The sequence below is a fragment of the Pan troglodytes genome, chromosome 8 (genome assembly GCF_028858775.2).
Source record: "Pan troglodytes isolate AG18354 chromosome 8, NHGRI_mPanTro3-v2.0_pri, whole genome shotgun sequence".
Classification (NCBI taxonomy): domain Eukaryota; kingdom Metazoa; phylum Chordata; class Mammalia; order Primates; family Hominidae; genus Pan; species Pan troglodytes.
In genome coordinates this window covers 35,565,135-35,584,355 of record NC_072406.2, presented here as the reverse complement: position 1 = coordinate 35,584,355, position 19,221 = coordinate 35,565,135, and the positions used below count along the sequence as shown (strand labels likewise).

General features: G+C 42.7%; 1 protein-coding gene across 2 annotated transcripts in view; it reads left to right on the top strand.

Annotated features, from left to right (window-relative positions):
• Nucleotides 1-19,221, top strand: part of PIP4K2A (phosphatidylinositol-5-phosphate 4-kinase type 2 alpha) — a 179,432-nt gene that overhangs the window by 118,659 nt on the left and 41,552 nt on the right. The window contains exon 4 of one of the 2 annotated variants that reach the window (XM_016962766.4): nt 3,956-4,108. The exons of the other annotated variant lie outside the window; for it this stretch is intronic. Coding sequence (XP_016818255.1) covers nt 3,956-4,108 — 153 coding nt within the window. The remainder of the gene's footprint in view (nt 1-3,955; nt 4,109-19,221) is intronic. 2 annotated transcript variants of the gene reach the window in all.

Below are 19,221 nucleotides of genomic sequence, written 5' to 3'. Positions count from 1 at the left end.
TCACCATTACCCTGTGCTGCTCAGGTTGGAGTGCAGTGGTGTGATCTCGGCTCATTGCAATCTCTGCCTCCCAGGTTCAAACAATTCTCATGCCTCAGCCTCCCAAGTAGCTGGAATTACAGGCATGCACCACCACACCTGGCTGATTTTTGTATTTTTAGTGGAGACCGGGTTTCACCACGTTGCCCAGGCTGGTCTCGAACTCCTGGCCTCAAGTGATCCGCCCACCTCAGCCCCCAAAGCGCTGAGACTACAGACATGAGCCACTGTGCTGCCTTTAAAAACACATGTCTGCTGCATGCCTTGGAAGAAGGCAAGAAAGTAAATGATAATAAAAATACATAAACAATTTTACTTTATTTTAAAGGCTACAAAAAGTCTATGATTATGATGACAGAAGTTTAGTCTTATCTTTGTAAATTGCCCTTTTTGGTTAGTTCATAGAAAGCTTTAGACAGGAATCTTAGGCACATTGCTTGGCTCCATTGTACACTAGTTTCTTTATCTTGAGGTGGGAAAAATGGATCTAGCTTTTCCTCTCTCACAGGAATATTGTGAAAATAAATATGAAATAATGAGTTGGATTTTTCCAGGCCTTAGAATCATTCCAAGGATCAGGCGTTTTGTATAGAATTGCATTAACTCTTTTGATTTCCTCCTTATCAGATAAGGCTTTTAATACACTTGATTTATGTATTTTTATATTCATAGTGATATGAAAGGTACATTCTATGTTTTGACACAGTGTTCCTAACTTCATTGGTTATTTCATGTTCATGAACCTTAAAAATATTCAGATAGTGTGGGTTGGGGCTACTCATGTGGATTATTAAAATGGTGATTTGAGACAGAATCAAGATTCGAATTGTTAAGGTTTTATATCCCAGGGTGAAGACATGGCTGATATCCTAATCTAGTGTCTGCATATATGATTATAGTAATGCCTTTGAAATTGAAAGAAAAGGCACAAACTGGGGAAGAGGTAGTATCTGAGCTAAGGAGTTCCTACATTATTTGCTTTTACGTTTCCAGCCCTTTATAAACCCATATGTTGTGTGGGGCATGGTGGCTCATGCCTGTAATCCCAGCACTTTGGGAGGCCAAGGCAGGCAGATAGATCACTTGAGGCCAGGAGTTCGAGATCACCCTGGCCAGAATGGCAAAACCCTGTCTCTACTAAAAATAAAAAAATTAGCTGGGCATGGTGGCACATGCCTATAATCCCAGCTACTCAGGAGGCAGAGGCACGAGAATCACTTGAGTCCAGGAGATCAAGGCTGCAGTGAGCCAAGATCACACCACTGTACTCCAGCCTGGGCAACACAGTGAGAACCTGTCTCAAAAAATAAAAATAAAAAACCCTGTACATTGTCCTGGTACTTGTACATAGTATTATTAAACCCTTCTTTAATTAGTAAAGTAAATGCCGTGAATTATTATTCTGAACTATAAAGTTTCCCATTTTAATCGAACTAGAGGTGTAGAGAATATAATGGGAAAGGCATGAGTGCCAGTAAGTCTGTAATTATAATGTGTTTAATACGCTAGACTTTACGTGCTGCATGCCAGTAAAACACAGCGTAAACACCATTCTGTAGACCTTGGTTCTCCTGTGTGGTCTGCAGACCCACTCCAGCAGCAACATCTACTTCTGAAAATGCCCCACCCCTGACCTGCCGGATCAGAATCTGCATTTTCACATGATCCCTGGGTGATTCAGTTGCTTGTTAAGTTTGAGATGCACTGACTATGCAGCTTTTGATTCACCCTATTGGCCCATGAGAGGACGTTATACTGTCCTATCTAATGTGCATAAGAAAACGATCTATGAAACTGAGGCTGCTGGAATTCTATCCTGTGCTGAATACAGTTCTCCTTTACTATTCCCCATCCCCCCAAAAGTTGTTTTACACGTATTGTCAGTTTGACAGAGTTTAAGGTCTGTTCCACTTGGTCTGCTCCACCTGGCTTTCATAAACTTGATTGTTCCCACTTTGATTTTATGCCCAAAGATAATCTGCAATCTTACAGTTCCTAGAGTTCTTGTTTTATTTGAAAGAAATACCCTTTTGCAAATTAGTGATTGCAAGAAAAAAGTAAGACCACTAACAAAGAGTAATAATTGCTTTTTGGGGGCTAGCATTTAAAACCCCACAAGGGGAAATTCAGTTTGATTTTCTTCCTTTTTGTTCTAAGTGAGAAGTAGTATAAAGGAGATCTTGTTCATGTTTTAGGAAAGAAAAATGTAATTAAGAATTAAACTCTTGTTAATGTAGGCATTTTCATCCTGAAAGTCATTTTTATCATTCTCAGTCTATCTAATAAATTTAGTTGTCTTGAGAATAACTGAACACTGCCAAGTCTTGCTATTTAAAGTCATTGGGGATTATGTAGATTTTTTTTTTCCTTCTCTCAAGTTTTCTAGTAAGCTAAGGAAAGCAAATTCAGTTACTTGGTGGCCTGGACTCTGCATCTGGCAGGTGCACCTGCTTGCCTTCAGATCAAGGTGTGCTATTGCAGAACGTGTGATCCACCACAGGGGATGCCAGGGTGGTGAGGTGAGAATCCTGGAAGATGAAGATTTGCTCATGGGCCACTTTTCTCTTCAGGCATAGGTAGGGCCTGCGTGAACCCCTGCACTGCTGCAATTGATTCTACCTCAGGTGGTTCAGTCCTGTTGATTTCATCTAGAAAGGAAGGAAAGGGTAAAGAGACTGCAATATACTAGACAGAAAGGCACTCTTTATTTTGCAAATTCATGGGCAGAGCTATCTATCACCTGCCCCTCTGAAGGTATCTGTGTTCCCTTAACTTGACAGCATTTGGCCACTGAGGCCTTTGAATGCCCACTTCAGAGAGCAAGTTAAAGAGAGAAAGCATGTTTGCCTTTGAATCCCACACAGGCCATCCTGCAGGGCCAGGCAAGGAGTGAAAGTCACTGCTCAGGAGCAGTCGGTAAGGATGGAGACGAGGCTTTCTGGGGGCGAGGGGTTTGCTAGACCCCATGGCTGGATGGCCATTGTCAAGAGGTTGGGGCAAGGAGGAGGCTTCTTGGAGGATGTAAGAAAGAGGAGATCTGAACGGAAGAGTCACATGGGAGGAGAAGGGCAGACCTACCTAGCCAGTGTCACTAGCATGAACCAGATCTTGGAGTGAATGATGTCAGCAGAGCCCCTACTCAGAGCCCGTCCTTGTCCACCCTCCAGGAGATCAGTAGTTCTCAAAAATGGTGGTAGGGAGTGGAGGATGGACCAAATTCAAATCGCCTAAGGAGGAGCTGTTTTAGAAGACACTCTCCCAGGCTCCTGCCTCCTCCTCCTGGGGCACACAGGTAGCATAGTCTGCAAGTTAAGTACTTTACTAGTTGAGAGTTTGGATTCTGAGCCAGCCACACTGGAGTCAGAATTCTAGCTCTTCCCTTATTAGCTATATGCCCTTTGCCCAGATACTAAGCCTCTCTTATCCCCATCTCCTCATCTGTAAAATAGTGATGATAGCAATCGTAACCATTGCATGGGAATGTTATCAGAATTGGGGGAAATAATCTGTGCAAAATGCTTGGCACGATACCTGTCATATAAGGAAATGCTCAGTGACTGTAAAATTTTCTTTTATGACTGGAACCTAATTTTATTCAGAAGAAAACTTTGAGAGCTTGTCCAACTCTGAAAAGACCTAAGTGATTAAAGTTACTTTGATTATAATTCTAGACATTAGCCTGCTTTAAAGATATTAGAATCATAGTACAATTCAAGCTGTTTTCATTTCATCTGAAAGGCTTGCAATGTGAGTTATGATGCACGTAAAAATGTTGTCATCCTACTTATCAATTTATCCCACACACAAATGTTTTTGAAAACTTGCAATGATGACAAATTATCTGGGAATCGGAAAGCCACACCTTTAACTAGTTATGTTCCCCCGCCTTCCTTCCCCTCTTACCCCACCCGGGAAGAATTCCCTGACCAGGAGCGCACCCCTCCCCAACGACTCCCAGGCCCGCAGTGGAGCTCGTTTTCACACTTCCTACGACAAAAGATACATCATCAAGACTATTACCAGTGAAGACGTGGCCGAAATGCACAACATCCTGAAGAAATACCACCAGGTAATTTTTCTTGATCTTTATTTGAAACTCCAAGAAGATTAACATGTGTAGCGATTTCTCACCAAGGCCAGAGATTTAAATATATAGTTAGAGAACAAGAAGAACACATTTCACATAAACATCTCCTCTAACCCTGTGTTCTAAAATTACAGTGGCCAGATTCCTGGCAGTTAACCTTTAGGCATGCTTGTGCTATAAAGGTCATTCATTATTTGTATAACACTTTTAACCTAAATACTCTTGTATAATAGTTTCAGTTATCACTACTCTGATTTTAAAATCATTCAGCTTAAGATTTGGCAACTTTGCAGAAGTTTTTGCCTGTGCCAGAGATTAGGTGTTGACCTCTGAGTATGTATCCATTTACACCTCCAAATCCTATTTTGCTGTCACTGGTTCTTCTGTCCTGGCCCCAGCAGGGCCCACGCCATTCACAATCTGCTACGGAGCAAGCTCTCTGATTTTAGAAGGTGAGTGTTGGTCTGCTTCTTGCCCCCTTTTCATCCCCGAGCATAATTCCATTGTAATCACTGGAGGTAAAGTAGACCATCCTTGGGAGCAGCAATCTGTCTCTCCTGGAGTAAATTCCAGCACAAGCTTCTCTGGTAGAGCACATGTTCCCAAGGCCCAGCCTGCGCTGTGAGAGGCCTCCTTCACCATGGAGTATAAGAGCATGAAGTCCAGCGTTGGACAATCCTGGGCTCAAATCCCAGCCAGGTCACTTACTAAGCATGTGACTTCTGGTCTTGGTTGTTTTTTAGAGACAGGGTCTTGCTCTGTTGCCAGGTTGAAGTGCAGTGACGTGATCACAGCTCACTGCATCCTCAACCTCCTGGGCTCAAGCAGTCCTCCCACCCCAGCCTCCCAAGTAGCTGGGACCACAGGTATGCACCACCATGCCTGGCCAATTTTTTTAAGTTGTGTTTTTATAGAGGTGGAGTTTTGCTATGTTGCCCAGGCTGGTCTTGAACTCTTGGGCTCAAGCAGTTCTCCCATCTTGGCCTCCCAAAGTGCTAAGGTTACAGGTGTGAGCCTCCACACCCTGCCTGGATTTTGAAGCCACGGTTTCTTTGTTTATACAGTCGGGATAATAATAACACCTAATATGGATTCTAAAGATTAAATAGGAAATTGCATGTCAAGTACTTAGCACAGTGTCTGTCACACACTAGATACTCAATGTGTGGTGGTGGCCATAGCATTGCTATTATCAAGATAACATCTATGGTATAAAAATAACGTAACAACTAAGTCACTTGGAGAAATTGTAGTCATATGGTATGAACATGTCTGCTGTTGCAACATCCCAGGAATCATCTTCACAACTGGTGTTTAAAACACATACACACATTGTTGCTTTTAGGACCTTAGTCAGCTTGAGCTGTCATAAAAAACCGTAGACTGGGTAGCTTAAATGACAGAAATCTATTTCTTACAGTTCTAGAGGTTGAAGTCTGAGATCAAGGTGCCAGTATGGTCAGGTTCTTCCTGGTTTGCAGACAGCCAGCTTCTTACTGTAGCCTCACGTGTGTTGGCAGGGTCATGGTGGGGGGGATAGGATCAAAAGCACTCTTCTGTCACTTCTAATAAGGGCACTGATCACATAATGAGGGCTCTAACCTCATGACCTAATTACCTCTCAAAGGTCCCACCTCCTAATACCATCACTTGGGGATTAGGGTTTCAACGTAAGCATTTTGGGGGACACAAACTTTCCATTCATAGCAGAGTCACACGGTGTTTTTAACTTAAATAGCTCCCAATCCCCCAAAGGTAAAAATTGGCTGTCACAAAGGGTATTCAAAATAAAGTGCCGCAGGTCCTGAATATATTAATAAAAGGATTCTCGAGTATAAACAATCACACTTACTAAGTATCTGCTTTGAAGGCAGCACTGGCCTGGACTTGTGAGCTCCTAGATGTCTGTTTAAACATCCCTGTAAAAGCATTACTTTATGTTCATGCATGATGCTCTAATATCATGGATTCTTTCTTGGCAGTTGCTTATTCTTCCAATCTTTGCAAATATGATCAATTGCATTTTACTTGCAGTGAAGTCTATAAAAATCTTTGAGCTATATTCTGTTTCTTGAAACTTGGTACTGCCTCTAGTTTGTTTTCTAAAATCATTAGCCTCTAAATTCATTTAATATCTAATACATCTTTTATAATATCTATTCCTTTTGAAATTTGTTCTACACTGCTTATGCTACTGCCTCTTATTCTACAGGAAATTTTAAAGTGCCAGGATGCTACCTGTGAGGGGGAAGACATGAGGCTCTGTTATCTGAATGAATTGAATTACAGGTTGCAGCTTTTAACTCTTCACCTTTTAAACTGTCTACTTTTTCATTTTTTCCCCTCTGGAAATTGATATCATACTTATGCATTCTCTTTATACTTTCTTTCAGTTGTCTCAGAACATTCAAAGCGAAGTGATATCTCATGACTGATGAGAGCATATTGTTCTAAAAAATGGCCATGATACCATGCTAATAAAATGTGACACAGAATTGAAGTACCAACTTCTTGATGACAACTTTGAGTTTAGCATCCTTTGACTTTACAAAAATCACGATTTGAAATGTTTTCTCTGGGTTAGTTATTGTAACCTAACATAGGGATTTGACATATCCCCAGTGTTACATAAAATAAGTGTGGGATCAAAATAAGTCTATTGACACTTCCCAGGGGCTTTAACAGTATAAAGACTTCCTTCTGTTCCACTGCTACAAAATTGTTATCTTCTTGGTGTGTTCTTTATTCAGAAAAGTCTCCTTTATCCAACATCTATATTTTTTCTTTTTATAAACAGAATATTTTAAATATAATTTGTAGGGTCTTAATGATTGGGAATCACATTATTAATATAAATTATTTAAAGGGCACTAAGTAGAAGTCAGGAGACATAGATCCTAACCTGTTAGGAACTGCCTCTTGGATGATCTCTGAACTCAGCTTCTGCACCTGCATTTCATTCATTCATTCATTTATTCATGTATTCACTCTTGACCTTATTCCAGAAAGGATTTAAGGTGGCCTTCAAAGAAGTTGGAAATACAAGCTAGAATAAATGAAAAAAAGAAAAGGAAGAGGCAGAAAGATAAAGGCACAAAATGGAGCCTGGAATGAGCGTAGATATTCATGCCAAGATGACCAGCATGCTTGATACTTTGAGTCTGTTGCCAAGGAGAAATGTAAGTGGTCTTGGTACTAAGATGCAACAGGGTTGACTCTAAGGAGTTCCCCACAGAGCGGACACAGGGACATCTGACCTGATAAAACAACATCCTTGCCACAAGCTGAGAAACATACAAGAATGTTAGAGAACTTAAAAAAAAAATTGTCCGTATAGGCTGCTAATTATCAGTATAGGCCATGTATAAATACAGCCACAGTTGCAGCACCGTTTTGCTAATTTGTCCATTTTTAAATTACATTTAAACAAAAGCAAATTAAGAACAAGGAAATGTATAGGTGACACAAACGTTGACCATTAAAGATGGACATGCCACTCATATACATCTCAGCAAAATCTCACATAGAAGAGGTTTTTAAAAATACAGCAGCAGTGAAGAGTACAGTGTTAATTACATGATCAGAGAATTCCACAGAAACCTCATAAAAGGTCTCAACATTCACACAGCTTATTTGATACTGATCTATTCGGGGTGACCCCTGCTAGGGTCACTGAGGGCAGGTCTGGGACCCTGCTCAGGTTGGCAGGTGTTCATGAAGGAAGATGCAGTCCGCCGAGTCAAACATCACACCCGCAGCAATTAGCAAAGGCCACACCAGTGTGTAGTTTACATTTAGTAAATGCTGTTCTACAGAGAAAGGCTATAATGCACGCCGGCTGCCTAGCCCTCTCCCATTCTGGCTTCTGTTTGAATGTTCTTCAGGCTGTTCTTCTTGTATGCCACTTCCAGACGAGATTTTGATGAATATTACTGGGTGGTGGGCTCAGCCTGGCATGTCCTCATGTGATTCTGTGTGACCGGACACAGGCCTGTCATTGGTAAACCCAGGGAGGCCTGTCAAGCTTTGTGTTTCTCTCCCTGTGGTTTGAGATGCTCAGAGGTATTTGAGGTATATGTCAGGCCTTCATTCCTACTTTATGTGGGCCTAGAGTACTTTTAGGGTTTGTACCTAAGAAACTTTATCTCTCTAGCTTCAGTAGTGATCATCATTTCTTCTGTTTCTTCTTGCTTGTTGTTGCTTTTGCCTTGGAATTCTCTGGGCTTCTGAACCTTCCAAATCTAGACAAGTAATGCAGATCGTTCAAGTGCATATCAGTTGATGAGAGGCTCTCATAGAGGGTTTCTCCCGTGGAGTGAATTGCATGGACTTTCTGACAACTTTGGTTACCCAACAGCCCTTTTTTTTTCTTTTCCTTTGTTGTTTTTTGTTTTAAGGAAATGCAGCCACAGTTGGAATTATATTCTGGAGGGTTAAAATTGCCCAAGGCCAGCCTCTGGAGAAGTAGAACATGGCTAGTTATTTGAATATTTGAATAAATTCTTCCTAGGATTAATTTTCTGACACACTGACCTTCCCAGCAATCTGGGATGGCAGGTGGTTCAAGAGCAAGGACTTGGAGCCAGCCAGCCACCTTCTGGTCCCAGCCATGCCGCCCCTGGCCAATGGCATGACCTTGGGCAATTTACTTATACTTTTGACACCTCTTGGTCTATAATATTTGGATAATAGTACCCTCTTCATTTGGGTGTTGTGCTAATTAGGTGAATTCATATTATAACATGCTCAGAGCAGTGTCTAGTATATAAGAAGTGCTAAATGGGCCAGGCGCAGTGGCTCACGTCTGTAATCCCAGCACTTTGGGAGGCCGAGGTGGGTGGATCACCTGAGGTCAGGAGTTCAAGACCAGCCTGACCAACATGGTGAAACCTCATCTCTACTAAAAATACAAAAATTAGCCAGGCATGATGGCACGTGCCTGTAGTCCCAGCTACTCGGGAGGCTGAGGCATGAGAATCGCTTGAACCCAGGAGGTGGAGGTTGCAGTGAGCCGAGGTTGTGCCACTGCACTCCAGCCTGGGTAACAGAGCGAGACTCCGTTTCGAAAAAAAGAAAAAGAAGTGCTAAATGAGTGACTGAATAAGATTTTTAATTAAATATCGTTCTTGTATTTAATTTCCTACACCTCAGTGTTGAAATCATTCTAATGTGGCATTCAGTCCTTAACTCTTTTAATCCACTAGGGGGCCTGGTTTCTGGTAGACTGTGGCACTGATGCAGAATTATGAAGACTTCAGCCGTAAGGAGTTAGATTTTTCCCCCAAGTTCCAGTATCTTGCTCTATTCTTTATTTCCTGCCCAAATTCTACCCTAGCTTTCACTCTGTGCAAAGAAAGGAGAGCATCATCTCTCAGACCAATGGAGAATTCATATTAAGCACAGCAAACTTTCATAAATTTTGTTTACTTCATTTGATTTCTCTTGTAGTTGGGAAAATAATGTTTTGCTGTAAATATCCTTTTCACATTTCTGTTAGGCTGTAAGAAACTAGGATCCTATAAATGATGATTATCAGTTGATTAACTAAACAATGTTAGAACATTCAAAAAGGAAAAAATGGTAAAAAAAAAAAAAAAAAAAACCTATTTGCCTACTTGAATATCTTTTTATCTTAAATCGACTGAATTTTTTTTTCCCCGCACTGACGTGAATTCATTGGGAGCTTTGGTATCATGTAGCTTCAACTTGAATTAAAATTGAAAAGTATTGACTGGACACAGTGGCTCATGCCTGTAACCCCAGTGCTTTGGGAGGCCGAGGTGGACGGATCACTTGAGGCCAGGAGTTCAAGACCAGCCTAGCCAACACAGTGAAATCCGGTCTCTACTAAAACTACAAAAAATTAGCTGGGGGTGTATGCCTGTAGTCCCAGCTGCTCAGGAGGCTAAGGCATGAGAATCCCTTGAACTCAGGAGGCAGAAGTTGCAGGGAGCCAAGATGGCATCACTGCACTCCAGCCTGGGTGAGATTCTGTCTCAAAAAAAAAAAAAAAAAAAAAATTGAGAGGCATTGTTGGTAACATACTTCCCTGAAGTTGTATAGGACTTAGAATGTAACCCGAGGGAAGCTGCAATATAGGTGATCAAGAAATACCTTATGAAAATATTATTGAGTATTTTAATAGCTTTTGAAATGCAGCATTTTAATTTACTTTTTTATTTCAAAGTGACTGAATCGATAAATGGGTAAAATTGATAAAAAACGACTTAAATTCCTTTCTTATCCTTTTATTTAGGGAAACAATATCTGTAGTTGAATCCAGAAGTTTTTCCCCAAAATCTGAACTCCCTGTTAAATAAGCTAATCAGCACCTCAAATTTCAAGGATTTTAGGGCAAACATGTGACTTCTTTGAAATCTCCTCATAGTACATCTGCTTATCCTTTCCTGAAGGTCAGGGACGTTGGTGTTACTATTCAAAGGATGAGACTTCGGTAGAGCAAAACTGAGAAAATAGGGACCATAAAAGCTAAATACAAAAAAGAGTGGAGAGGGTTATAGCACCAAAAGAGAAAAGGTTCCACATTGTGTCAGTGCTTCTTAGACTTTCATCAGGGCTCTGACTGGCTGGGTCTGGAGGGGCTGTCGGGGAGTCTGTGGAGGCCGCCTTTCTACCAGGCCCCCAGGTGATGCTCATGTGCCCCCTGTGAGTGACAGGGCAGCTCCTGTGTTCTGGAACAACAGAACATTCTGAGCACTCAGTTCTGAATCTGCTCTTGGGCTCTTTTGTTCATTTTTCCGGAGGAGTGATCAATTAAAATTTGGAAAGTACTTGGATATTCTCAGTCCTGTGTAAGTATCAGATTATGAGACTAAACACAAGCTCCCAGTAGACCCTCTGCTGCCATTGTAAACTGCAGACATGTCTTGCTTCTCTCTTAGAAACAGGGGAAGGTATTTGTCATCTTGGGAGTTCCTGTGGCCCAATGAGTGCTCCGAAGCTTGCCGATGGCGTCATTTGTAGCCCTCTGTTCCCAATGTCCTCAGCCATTTCCTCCTAGTTTCATGGGGAGCTGCCCGGCACACTCCCCAGCAAGCTTTTCCTGCAGTACTTCTTCTCCAGGGTCTGGAAGTTCCGCAGTCCTTTTCTCTTTCAGCCTCACCTCTCTCCTTCTGTTTCTCCAACAAGTACATCTTTAACGTGCTCATCCTGGCTTCCCCATCTTTAACTTTTCTTTTCCATTTTCCATCTCCAAACATCTCTGCCCAATTCTGGGTGAATTCTTCAAAATATATCATCCAGTCCTAAGTGTCTCTTCAACTGTTCTAATCCTTTTTTTTTTTTAATTTCAACAATTATCTTTTTTATTCTAGAAGTTTTCCAGAAGATTTTTCAAAATCTGACCGTTCATTCCTGATAGTTTCTTGATTTATGCTCATCTCTGAAATTGCATCCTTTGTTTCTTTACACGTTTTGTACGTAACTATTCAAAACTTACTCCTGAGAGGTCCCACCTCTGTAATTCCTGGGGGCCTGAATTTGTTGTCATGGTCTGCCAACTCTCACACACAGTGACTTGCCCAACCAGATGATGACACAGTTTGGGGTCAAGATGTTGATCAGGATCAAAGCTTATGTAGGGAAGAGGAAAGAAGTGAGATTGGGCAGAGGGAGAAGTCAGACTGCCATGCTGGCCCAGTCAAGCCTCAGCTAACCTGGCGGGGCACTATGGAACATGCCCCTAGAGGCTCCTATGTTGGGCCAAAATGACAGGCTGCCCTCGGAAGGCAGACCTAGAAGGAGCTGCCCCTGCAGGCCTTCTGCAGACCGCACACCCTCAGCTGGGCAGCGTGACCTTCCCTGGAGGGAATCTGGGCATCCCATCTCTGTGGCTACACTTGCTTTCCTTAGTGTCTGAGAGTCTTACTGAACTCTTAGCTTCATCTTCACCTCTGCAATGTTTGGGAAGGCCTCTGACCCTAATTTACGGAAGCTCTTTTTCTGAGAGTTTTGTTTCTGCAAAAGAGGAGGGTGGGGATTCCCAGCCCTGGACCCTGTCAGCACCCTTCAAGGGTTTTGCTAGGAGTGGGAGCCCCTGGGCCCACTCCCCCACCATGCTAATGTCCTCAGTGTCCGTGTACCCCTGTGCTCCTGACAGGCTCTGTCTAGCACCTCCAACACCTTGGCTTGGATCCCAGCTCCTCACATGCTCCCTGGGCACACCTGCTCTCCGGTGCACCTGCTCAAATGTTCAGCCCCCCCCCCCCCCAGCCCCAGTCATAGGCTACTCAGGCCCCAGCTCCCCATTGTGTGTGGGGTACAGGGGCCATTCTGGAACCTTCCTGCCTTTATACCAGCTAAGCTTTCTATCTGGGATGGGGCTTTCCAGGAGGCCTTGGGCTTGTCAAAGCTCCCTGCCAGCGGTCATACGTGGAGCAGCCATTCTGGGCTTTTTGTAACAAGTGGCATCTGTACATATGATAAAGCACTTTATTGTATTTTTTACAAAGTTACTTCATTTTTAATGATGATGTTGTTTATGAGTCCTTACTATGGTGTGTCACAAATTGAATGAGGCACATCCGTGTATGTACTTAGGCATTTCTGCATATCTCAGTAATAAGAATTTGTGTAAACACTACAGAAGAATGCTTGTTCCTTTTAAGCTTGATTTTTATCAAGCTTAATTAAGAAAAGCAGTAAAGTTTCATTTGTTTTGTTATATTTGTTATATTTGCTTAAATGTAGTCATCCTTTTTTTTTTTTTTTTTTTTACTTCAAGACGATTTGAAATCGAATTATATTAACTGACATTTACAGATCATTATCCCCAAACATACCAAGACATCCACTCAAAGGAAGTTGTATCATTTATTTATTTATTTGGTCATTGTACACCAGAGCAATCCATAATTTCAGGCTTCTTTCTTCCCTTCCTTTCCCTTCCTTTTCCTTCCCTTTCCTTCCCTTCCTTTCCCTTTCCTTTTCTTTCATGTGAAGTATATTGTAGGAATAATCTCTAAACATAGCCCATGGCACAGTAAGGATTACAGATAATTTAACCTTTCAAAAACATTAAATGAAACAAGACTTTACATTGAAGTACTAATTTGATGCTATATTAAATTGTCACTTCAAGCTTTTTTAAAAAATGAGTGAAACATGATAATAACAGCAATTCCTGAAAGCCGGAGCCCAGGTTCACACTATCGTGCGGAGATATAAATATTTATCTATTGCAGTACATCACTTAGAACCCTTTCTGCTTCAACCTTCAGTCAGCTGTGAATCTCTTAATGGCATTTCATTCTCCATGAGAATAGCAACAAATCAGGGCTTCATAACCCTTGTTATTCTCGGTGAGTGCCTAAGGGCAAAGGAAACCTAGGTCTGGTGGCTGTTATGTTTTATGTTTTTGAAAGCCTAATTCCATGACTCTAATTTATCATTGCATTACATTTCTAACAAGCCCACAGTAGTACAGGAAAAAGTTCTGAGGGAGAATTAGGAAGGGAGAAACTTTACCTTTGTTGACGACATCATTTATAAGTAGACTTTTTTTTTTTCTTTTTTGAGACAGGGTCTTGGTCTGTAACCCAGGCTGGAGTACAGTGGCGCAAACACAGCTCACTGCAGCCTCAACCTCCCAGCCTCAAGTGATCCTCCTGCCTCAGCCTCCCAAGTAGCTGGGAATACAGGCATGCGCCACCACACCTGGCTCATTTCTTTTATTTTTTTTGTAGAGATGGGGTCTTCTCATGTTGCCTAGGCTGGTCTCAAACTCCTGGACTCAAGCGATCCTCCTGCCTCAACCTCCCAGTGCTGGGATTACAGGCATGAGCCACCATGCCCAGCTGTAAGCAGATTGTTTTTTAAAAAAAGACAGAAAAAAGTGAAAACTGTTAGTGTTGGAAATGCATGTTACAGATGAGAAAAATTTAAAAAGCCAGCAAAAATAGGAAAGTTTCTGAGAGCACTCTTAGAATTAACAGAAGCTATTATGTGGTAAGTAATGAAGGGAAGTGACAAGAGCAAGAGGTGCCCAGCTATGACAGTGCAGAAGTGAACAGTACTTAATAAAAGGAATATTTTAATTTTTTTTTTTTTTTTTTTTTTTTTTTTTTAGAGATAGGATCTCCCTGTGTTGCCCTGGCTGATCTCAAACTCCTGAGCTAAAGCAACCCTCCTGCCTCAGCCCAAGTAACTGGGCAAAAATAATATTTTAAAATGCAATGCAGTGAATTTAACACTGAGAATAGGAAAGCTGACCCCAAAGAATAAGTGTGATTGACTTAGCTACATATAGCAAGTATAAGAAGAATTGGTGATAATCAGGTTCACTTTTATAAAGTTTGAGAGTAGATTTTCAGCACCTATTCAGATGGAAGCTCAATGTCATGGCTGCATCGCAGGCATCTAGAAGCCTCCGCTCCAGGTGCCAGGCAGAGCTCCTGTTTGATGTGAGCGGAGGGCTTAGATATAGGTGACCTGCAGAGTCAGACAGGTGGAAATGACAGGTGAGCATTGTGCCACCAGGAGGAATGCCTCAGGGGAAAAGCCCTACTCAAGGAGCCGCTGAAAGGAACACTCTTCGGTATTGTGTTCATGCTGCCTGTGCTCTCACAGGAGAATAAGCCCACTTATCTGGTGTGTGCTCTTAATTTCTGAGCCACACACGGGACGGCCAGCATTGTTCAGTGTTTGGTCCATTTGCAGCCTCATCTGCCTTGGGACTTCAAAGTGTCTGCAGACAGGAGTTGGCAGACTCATCCATTCTACAAAGGAGCCTCCCGGGCCGCATTAGAGCACTGCACCTGTCGAGTCTGTAAAGCGAGACATTACCATCGCAGAAAGGGACAACTGTGTTGATGATGTCCTTTTGCCAGTGGGGAAGGATTGCCTTGTAGCCACATCTTGTAGACCGTGGTTGAAAGTGAAAGAAATGCACCTTTCCTAAACAGTGGCCCCAAGGGACTGCATTATAACTTTGGCATTCTTGTAATCTGGAAGTTAAACATGTGGAAGAAAGGAGGCAAAGGTTCCTCAGATTGTCTTGTGGTTGAGCCAACAGTGTTTTACAAAAGGGTAATAGATAGGATGCTTTAAACTCTTACAAAGAAGAGAATGACCGGGTCAAATAATAGGTTGTTAAAAGCATGGCATTGTGGTACCCCCAGTACATGCTCTTCTTCTCACTGTCTTTCTTTTATTTTCTTTTTGTTGAGATGGAGTTTCGCCACGTTGGCCAGGTTGATCTCAAACTCCTGGGCTCAAGTAATCCGCCCGCCTTGGCCTCCCGATTTACCGGGACTGCAGGCATTAGCCACTATGCCCAGCCTCTTCTTGCTGTTTTTGAAGCATTCGCTTACAAGTTATTTTGTTAATTTGTCTATGATACTTAAGTTTTGAAGAAAAATGTGCTCACAGTTGTGATCCTAGAAGCAACATAAGATAGAAATTTTTTTTTGGTGTTTTACGTTTACACTAATCTCACTTTATAAATACAGAGACACTGCAGCATTATTAATTATGGAGAGTCCTTGAAATTGGGAGTCCCCGTCATGCATTAAAGATACAACCCGTGTCTCTGAGAGCATTTGGGGCACATATCAGGTGCTCCTGGAAGTCTCCCTCCCTCATGCCTTCCTGCCGTTGCCCTCTCCACCCCTCACCTCGGGGCCTTGGCTGCATCTTGGCCCTGCTTGAGTCATGAGCAGGTCTTGTTTCCCTTATCTCCACATTCATCAGAATGGGTTGTCTTTTTTTTTCTTTTTTCTTTTTTCTTTTTTTTCTTCTCAGACGAAGTCTCGTTCTATCACCTAGGCTGGAGTGCAGTGGCACACTCTCGGCTCACTGCAGCCTCTACCTCCTGGGTTCAGGCGATTCTCCTGCCTCAGCCTCCCGAGTAGCTGGGACTACAGGCACCTGCCACCATGCCCATCTGATTTTTATATGTTTAGTAGAGGCGGGGTTTCACTATGTGGGCCAGGCCGGTCTCAATCTCCTCCTGAGTTCAAGTAATCCACCCTCCCCTGCCTCCCAAAGTGCTGGGATTACATGCGTGAGCCACCATGCCCGGCCAGAATGGAGCATCTTAAAGGCAGCAAGTTCCTCTGTGGTTGGTATGGGAGCATCATGTCTAAGCAGTGTTATGCCCAAAGATCCCCTCCCCTCCAAGGGTGAGGATAGGGAGGAGCTGGAGGGGAAGGAGGCAGACGTCCTCTAATTGTTGTGCACGTGATTCTGTGGAGAACACCATTTATCAGCTTTATCAGTGCATACAAACTTTGGGAAGTTGAGAGAATTTTAAGTGTGAATTCTGTATAAATCATCGGATGTGATTCTTTACTCTTATTCAGTGACAGATGGATATCACTAGGGTTACGATTCTGCTCCACCCCTTTCCTCAAAGTTCTGTTTCTCCCGTGATGCTGGAGAATGAGGATACATTGCGTGGTACAGTTTACACGTGCGGTAATAGTCCCAGAACAGATAAACTGTGACCATTTCCGAATTCTCCCCCAAGTTAACCATGTGACTGCCTTGTTTTTTTTTTTTAAGATTAACATCCTTAAACCGTTATTTTGTGGTACCCTCTTTTCCTCCTTTCATGCCCGACATATGCCTTTTTTCCTACTTATTGTGTAAAGTTCTTCATTTGTCATGGCCATCGTGAGAAAAATCTGGGGCTTCCCTTTCATCATAAATGACAGGTTTTTTTTCTGCTTTCAAAATCTAGAATTTTCATATTTGTAACACCTGGAGGTAAGGGTCATGGTGTTAATTATAAAGAGAGCAGAGAGAGTAGGCATCTGTAGGAAACATCTTGGGTTTTTTTAATTATTTGCTGGATTCATTTATTCAACAGTTGTATATGAAATGGTTTTTACACATGAGGTCCTGCTAAGGGTAGTGCTTGCCACCTTCGTGGAGCTTACATTTGGCAGGAAGCTGTATTACACTAGATGAATCCTATGTGGATGTGCAACTCAAAAGAAAGGTTGTGGACTGAGAATCGTAAGTTTGGGGGTTATCGAGACACAGATAGAAATGTAAACAAACGGTGTGGATCAGGTAGCCTGTACGCAGTGAAGAAGAGAAGATGAGAGGACATCTAGGTCAGGGCCCTGACAATGGGCATGTAGAGGAGGAAGCATTGGCCAAAGAGCAGGAAAGATGGGACGGAGTAGGAGGACTGCCAGGAGAACACAGCGTCTCAGAAGCCAAGGGAGGGAGGAAGCCCCAGACAAGAGCACTGTTTGCTCATGGGGTTCAGGAGAGAGAAAGGCGGAGAAGCATCTGTCAAATTTAACCACTCAAAGGTCATTGAGATCTCAGGGGGAACAGTTGCTCTGAAGGGAAAGGAAAGTAAAATCCAGAGCAGGATGAGCTGCAGAATGGATGGGGGTTACAGAGCAACAGAAAATAAGCGTAGACAGCTCTGCCAAGAAGCCAGTCAGGAGAGAGACCAGAGATGGAGAAGGACATGGAGTCAAAGAAGGGTTTGTGTTTCTTTTTACTTTTTATTGTAAAAATGTTCAAGCAGACAGAAAATTGGTAGCATATACCCATCACTTAGATTGAACAATTATTAACATTTTACCACATTTGCATCATTTTATTTTTGCAGAAATGTTTCAAAAGTAAATCACAGACACATTTCCTCTGTAAATACTTTGATATGCTTCTCTGAAACATAAGGACTTCTCAGGTTAAGAAAATTGCCAATAAATTCCTTCCTATCACCAAATATCTAGTGAGTGGCATAATCAGGTGTCCCCAGTTGCCCTCAAAGTGTATATTCAAGCCAGGATCCAGGCGGTGCCAGACCGTGCATCTCTGCAATTGAGAGGGTGTTTTGTGTTTTGTTTTTGTTGCTTTCATGAGAGAAACTTCAGCACATTTAAGCACTGTTGAGAAGCTGCTAGTGGAGGGAGAGGTTGAGGATCCTGGACTGAGAGGGAGGATGCTCAAGAACCCGACAAGATGCGTCGCAGTGTGACTGGAGAGACCACTCTCAGAAGGGGATCCACCGTGCAAGCACTGAGTGTCTTTGCCTATTTGTGTTGCTGTGAGGAATACCTGAGGCTGGGTGATTCATAAGGAAAAGAGGTTTATTTGGCTTGCAATTCTGCAGACTGTACAAGAAGCATGGTGTCAGCATCTGTCGCTGGTGAGACCCTCAGGAAGCTTCTACTCATGTTGGAAGGCAGTAGGGAGCTGGCATGGCTTGGCGAGAGGCAAGGAAGGAGAGGGGAAGGCTCTTTTCCATAAGCAGTTCTCCCTATGGCACCAAGCCATTTATGAGGGACCCACCCCCATGACCCAGTCACCTCCCACCGAGCACCACCTCCAACATTGGGGATCACATTGCAACATGAGGTTTAGAGGGGACAAATATTCAAACTGTATCACTGGGAGATGGGGCTACCGGAAGTCAAGCCATTCCCCTCCCATGGCACCCTTTTCCACCTGAAGTAGGATAACTTGCACACAGACAAGAACCAGGTGTCTCTGCTCCCTGATGCAAAGTCAGCACCGCTCATGGTACCAGGCATATGATGGATGCTCAATACGTATTTTTTAAGTGAATCTATGAAAAGTTGTTTTTTTTTTTTTTTTTTTTTTTGAGACAGGAGTTTGCTCTGTCACCCAGGCTAGAGTGCAGTGGCACAATCTCGGCTCACTGCAACCTCCGCCTCCCAAATTCCAACGATTCTCCTGCCTCACCCAGCCTCCTGAGTAGCTGGTACTACAGGCATGCACCACCACATCTGGCTAATTTTTGTATTTTTAGCAGAGACGAGGTTTCGCTGTTGGCCAGGCTGGTCTCAAACTCCTGATCTCAAGCTATCCGCCCACCTTGGCCTCCCAGGGTGCTGGGATTACAGGTGTGAGCCACCATATTCTCAGCCTCTATGAATGAATATTGAGAGTAATGAGGGGGTTTTGAGGTTTGATAAAAATGGAAAAGGTTCAAAAGATAGATAACACTTCCATACTACTTTTTATGCACCAGGCTTTGTTCTAAAAACTTTATAACTAACTCATTTAATCGTTAACTACTATTATTACCTCCCAGTTTCCAAATGCAGACCAAGAGGTTGAATAACTGTCCCAAGGTCACACAGGTA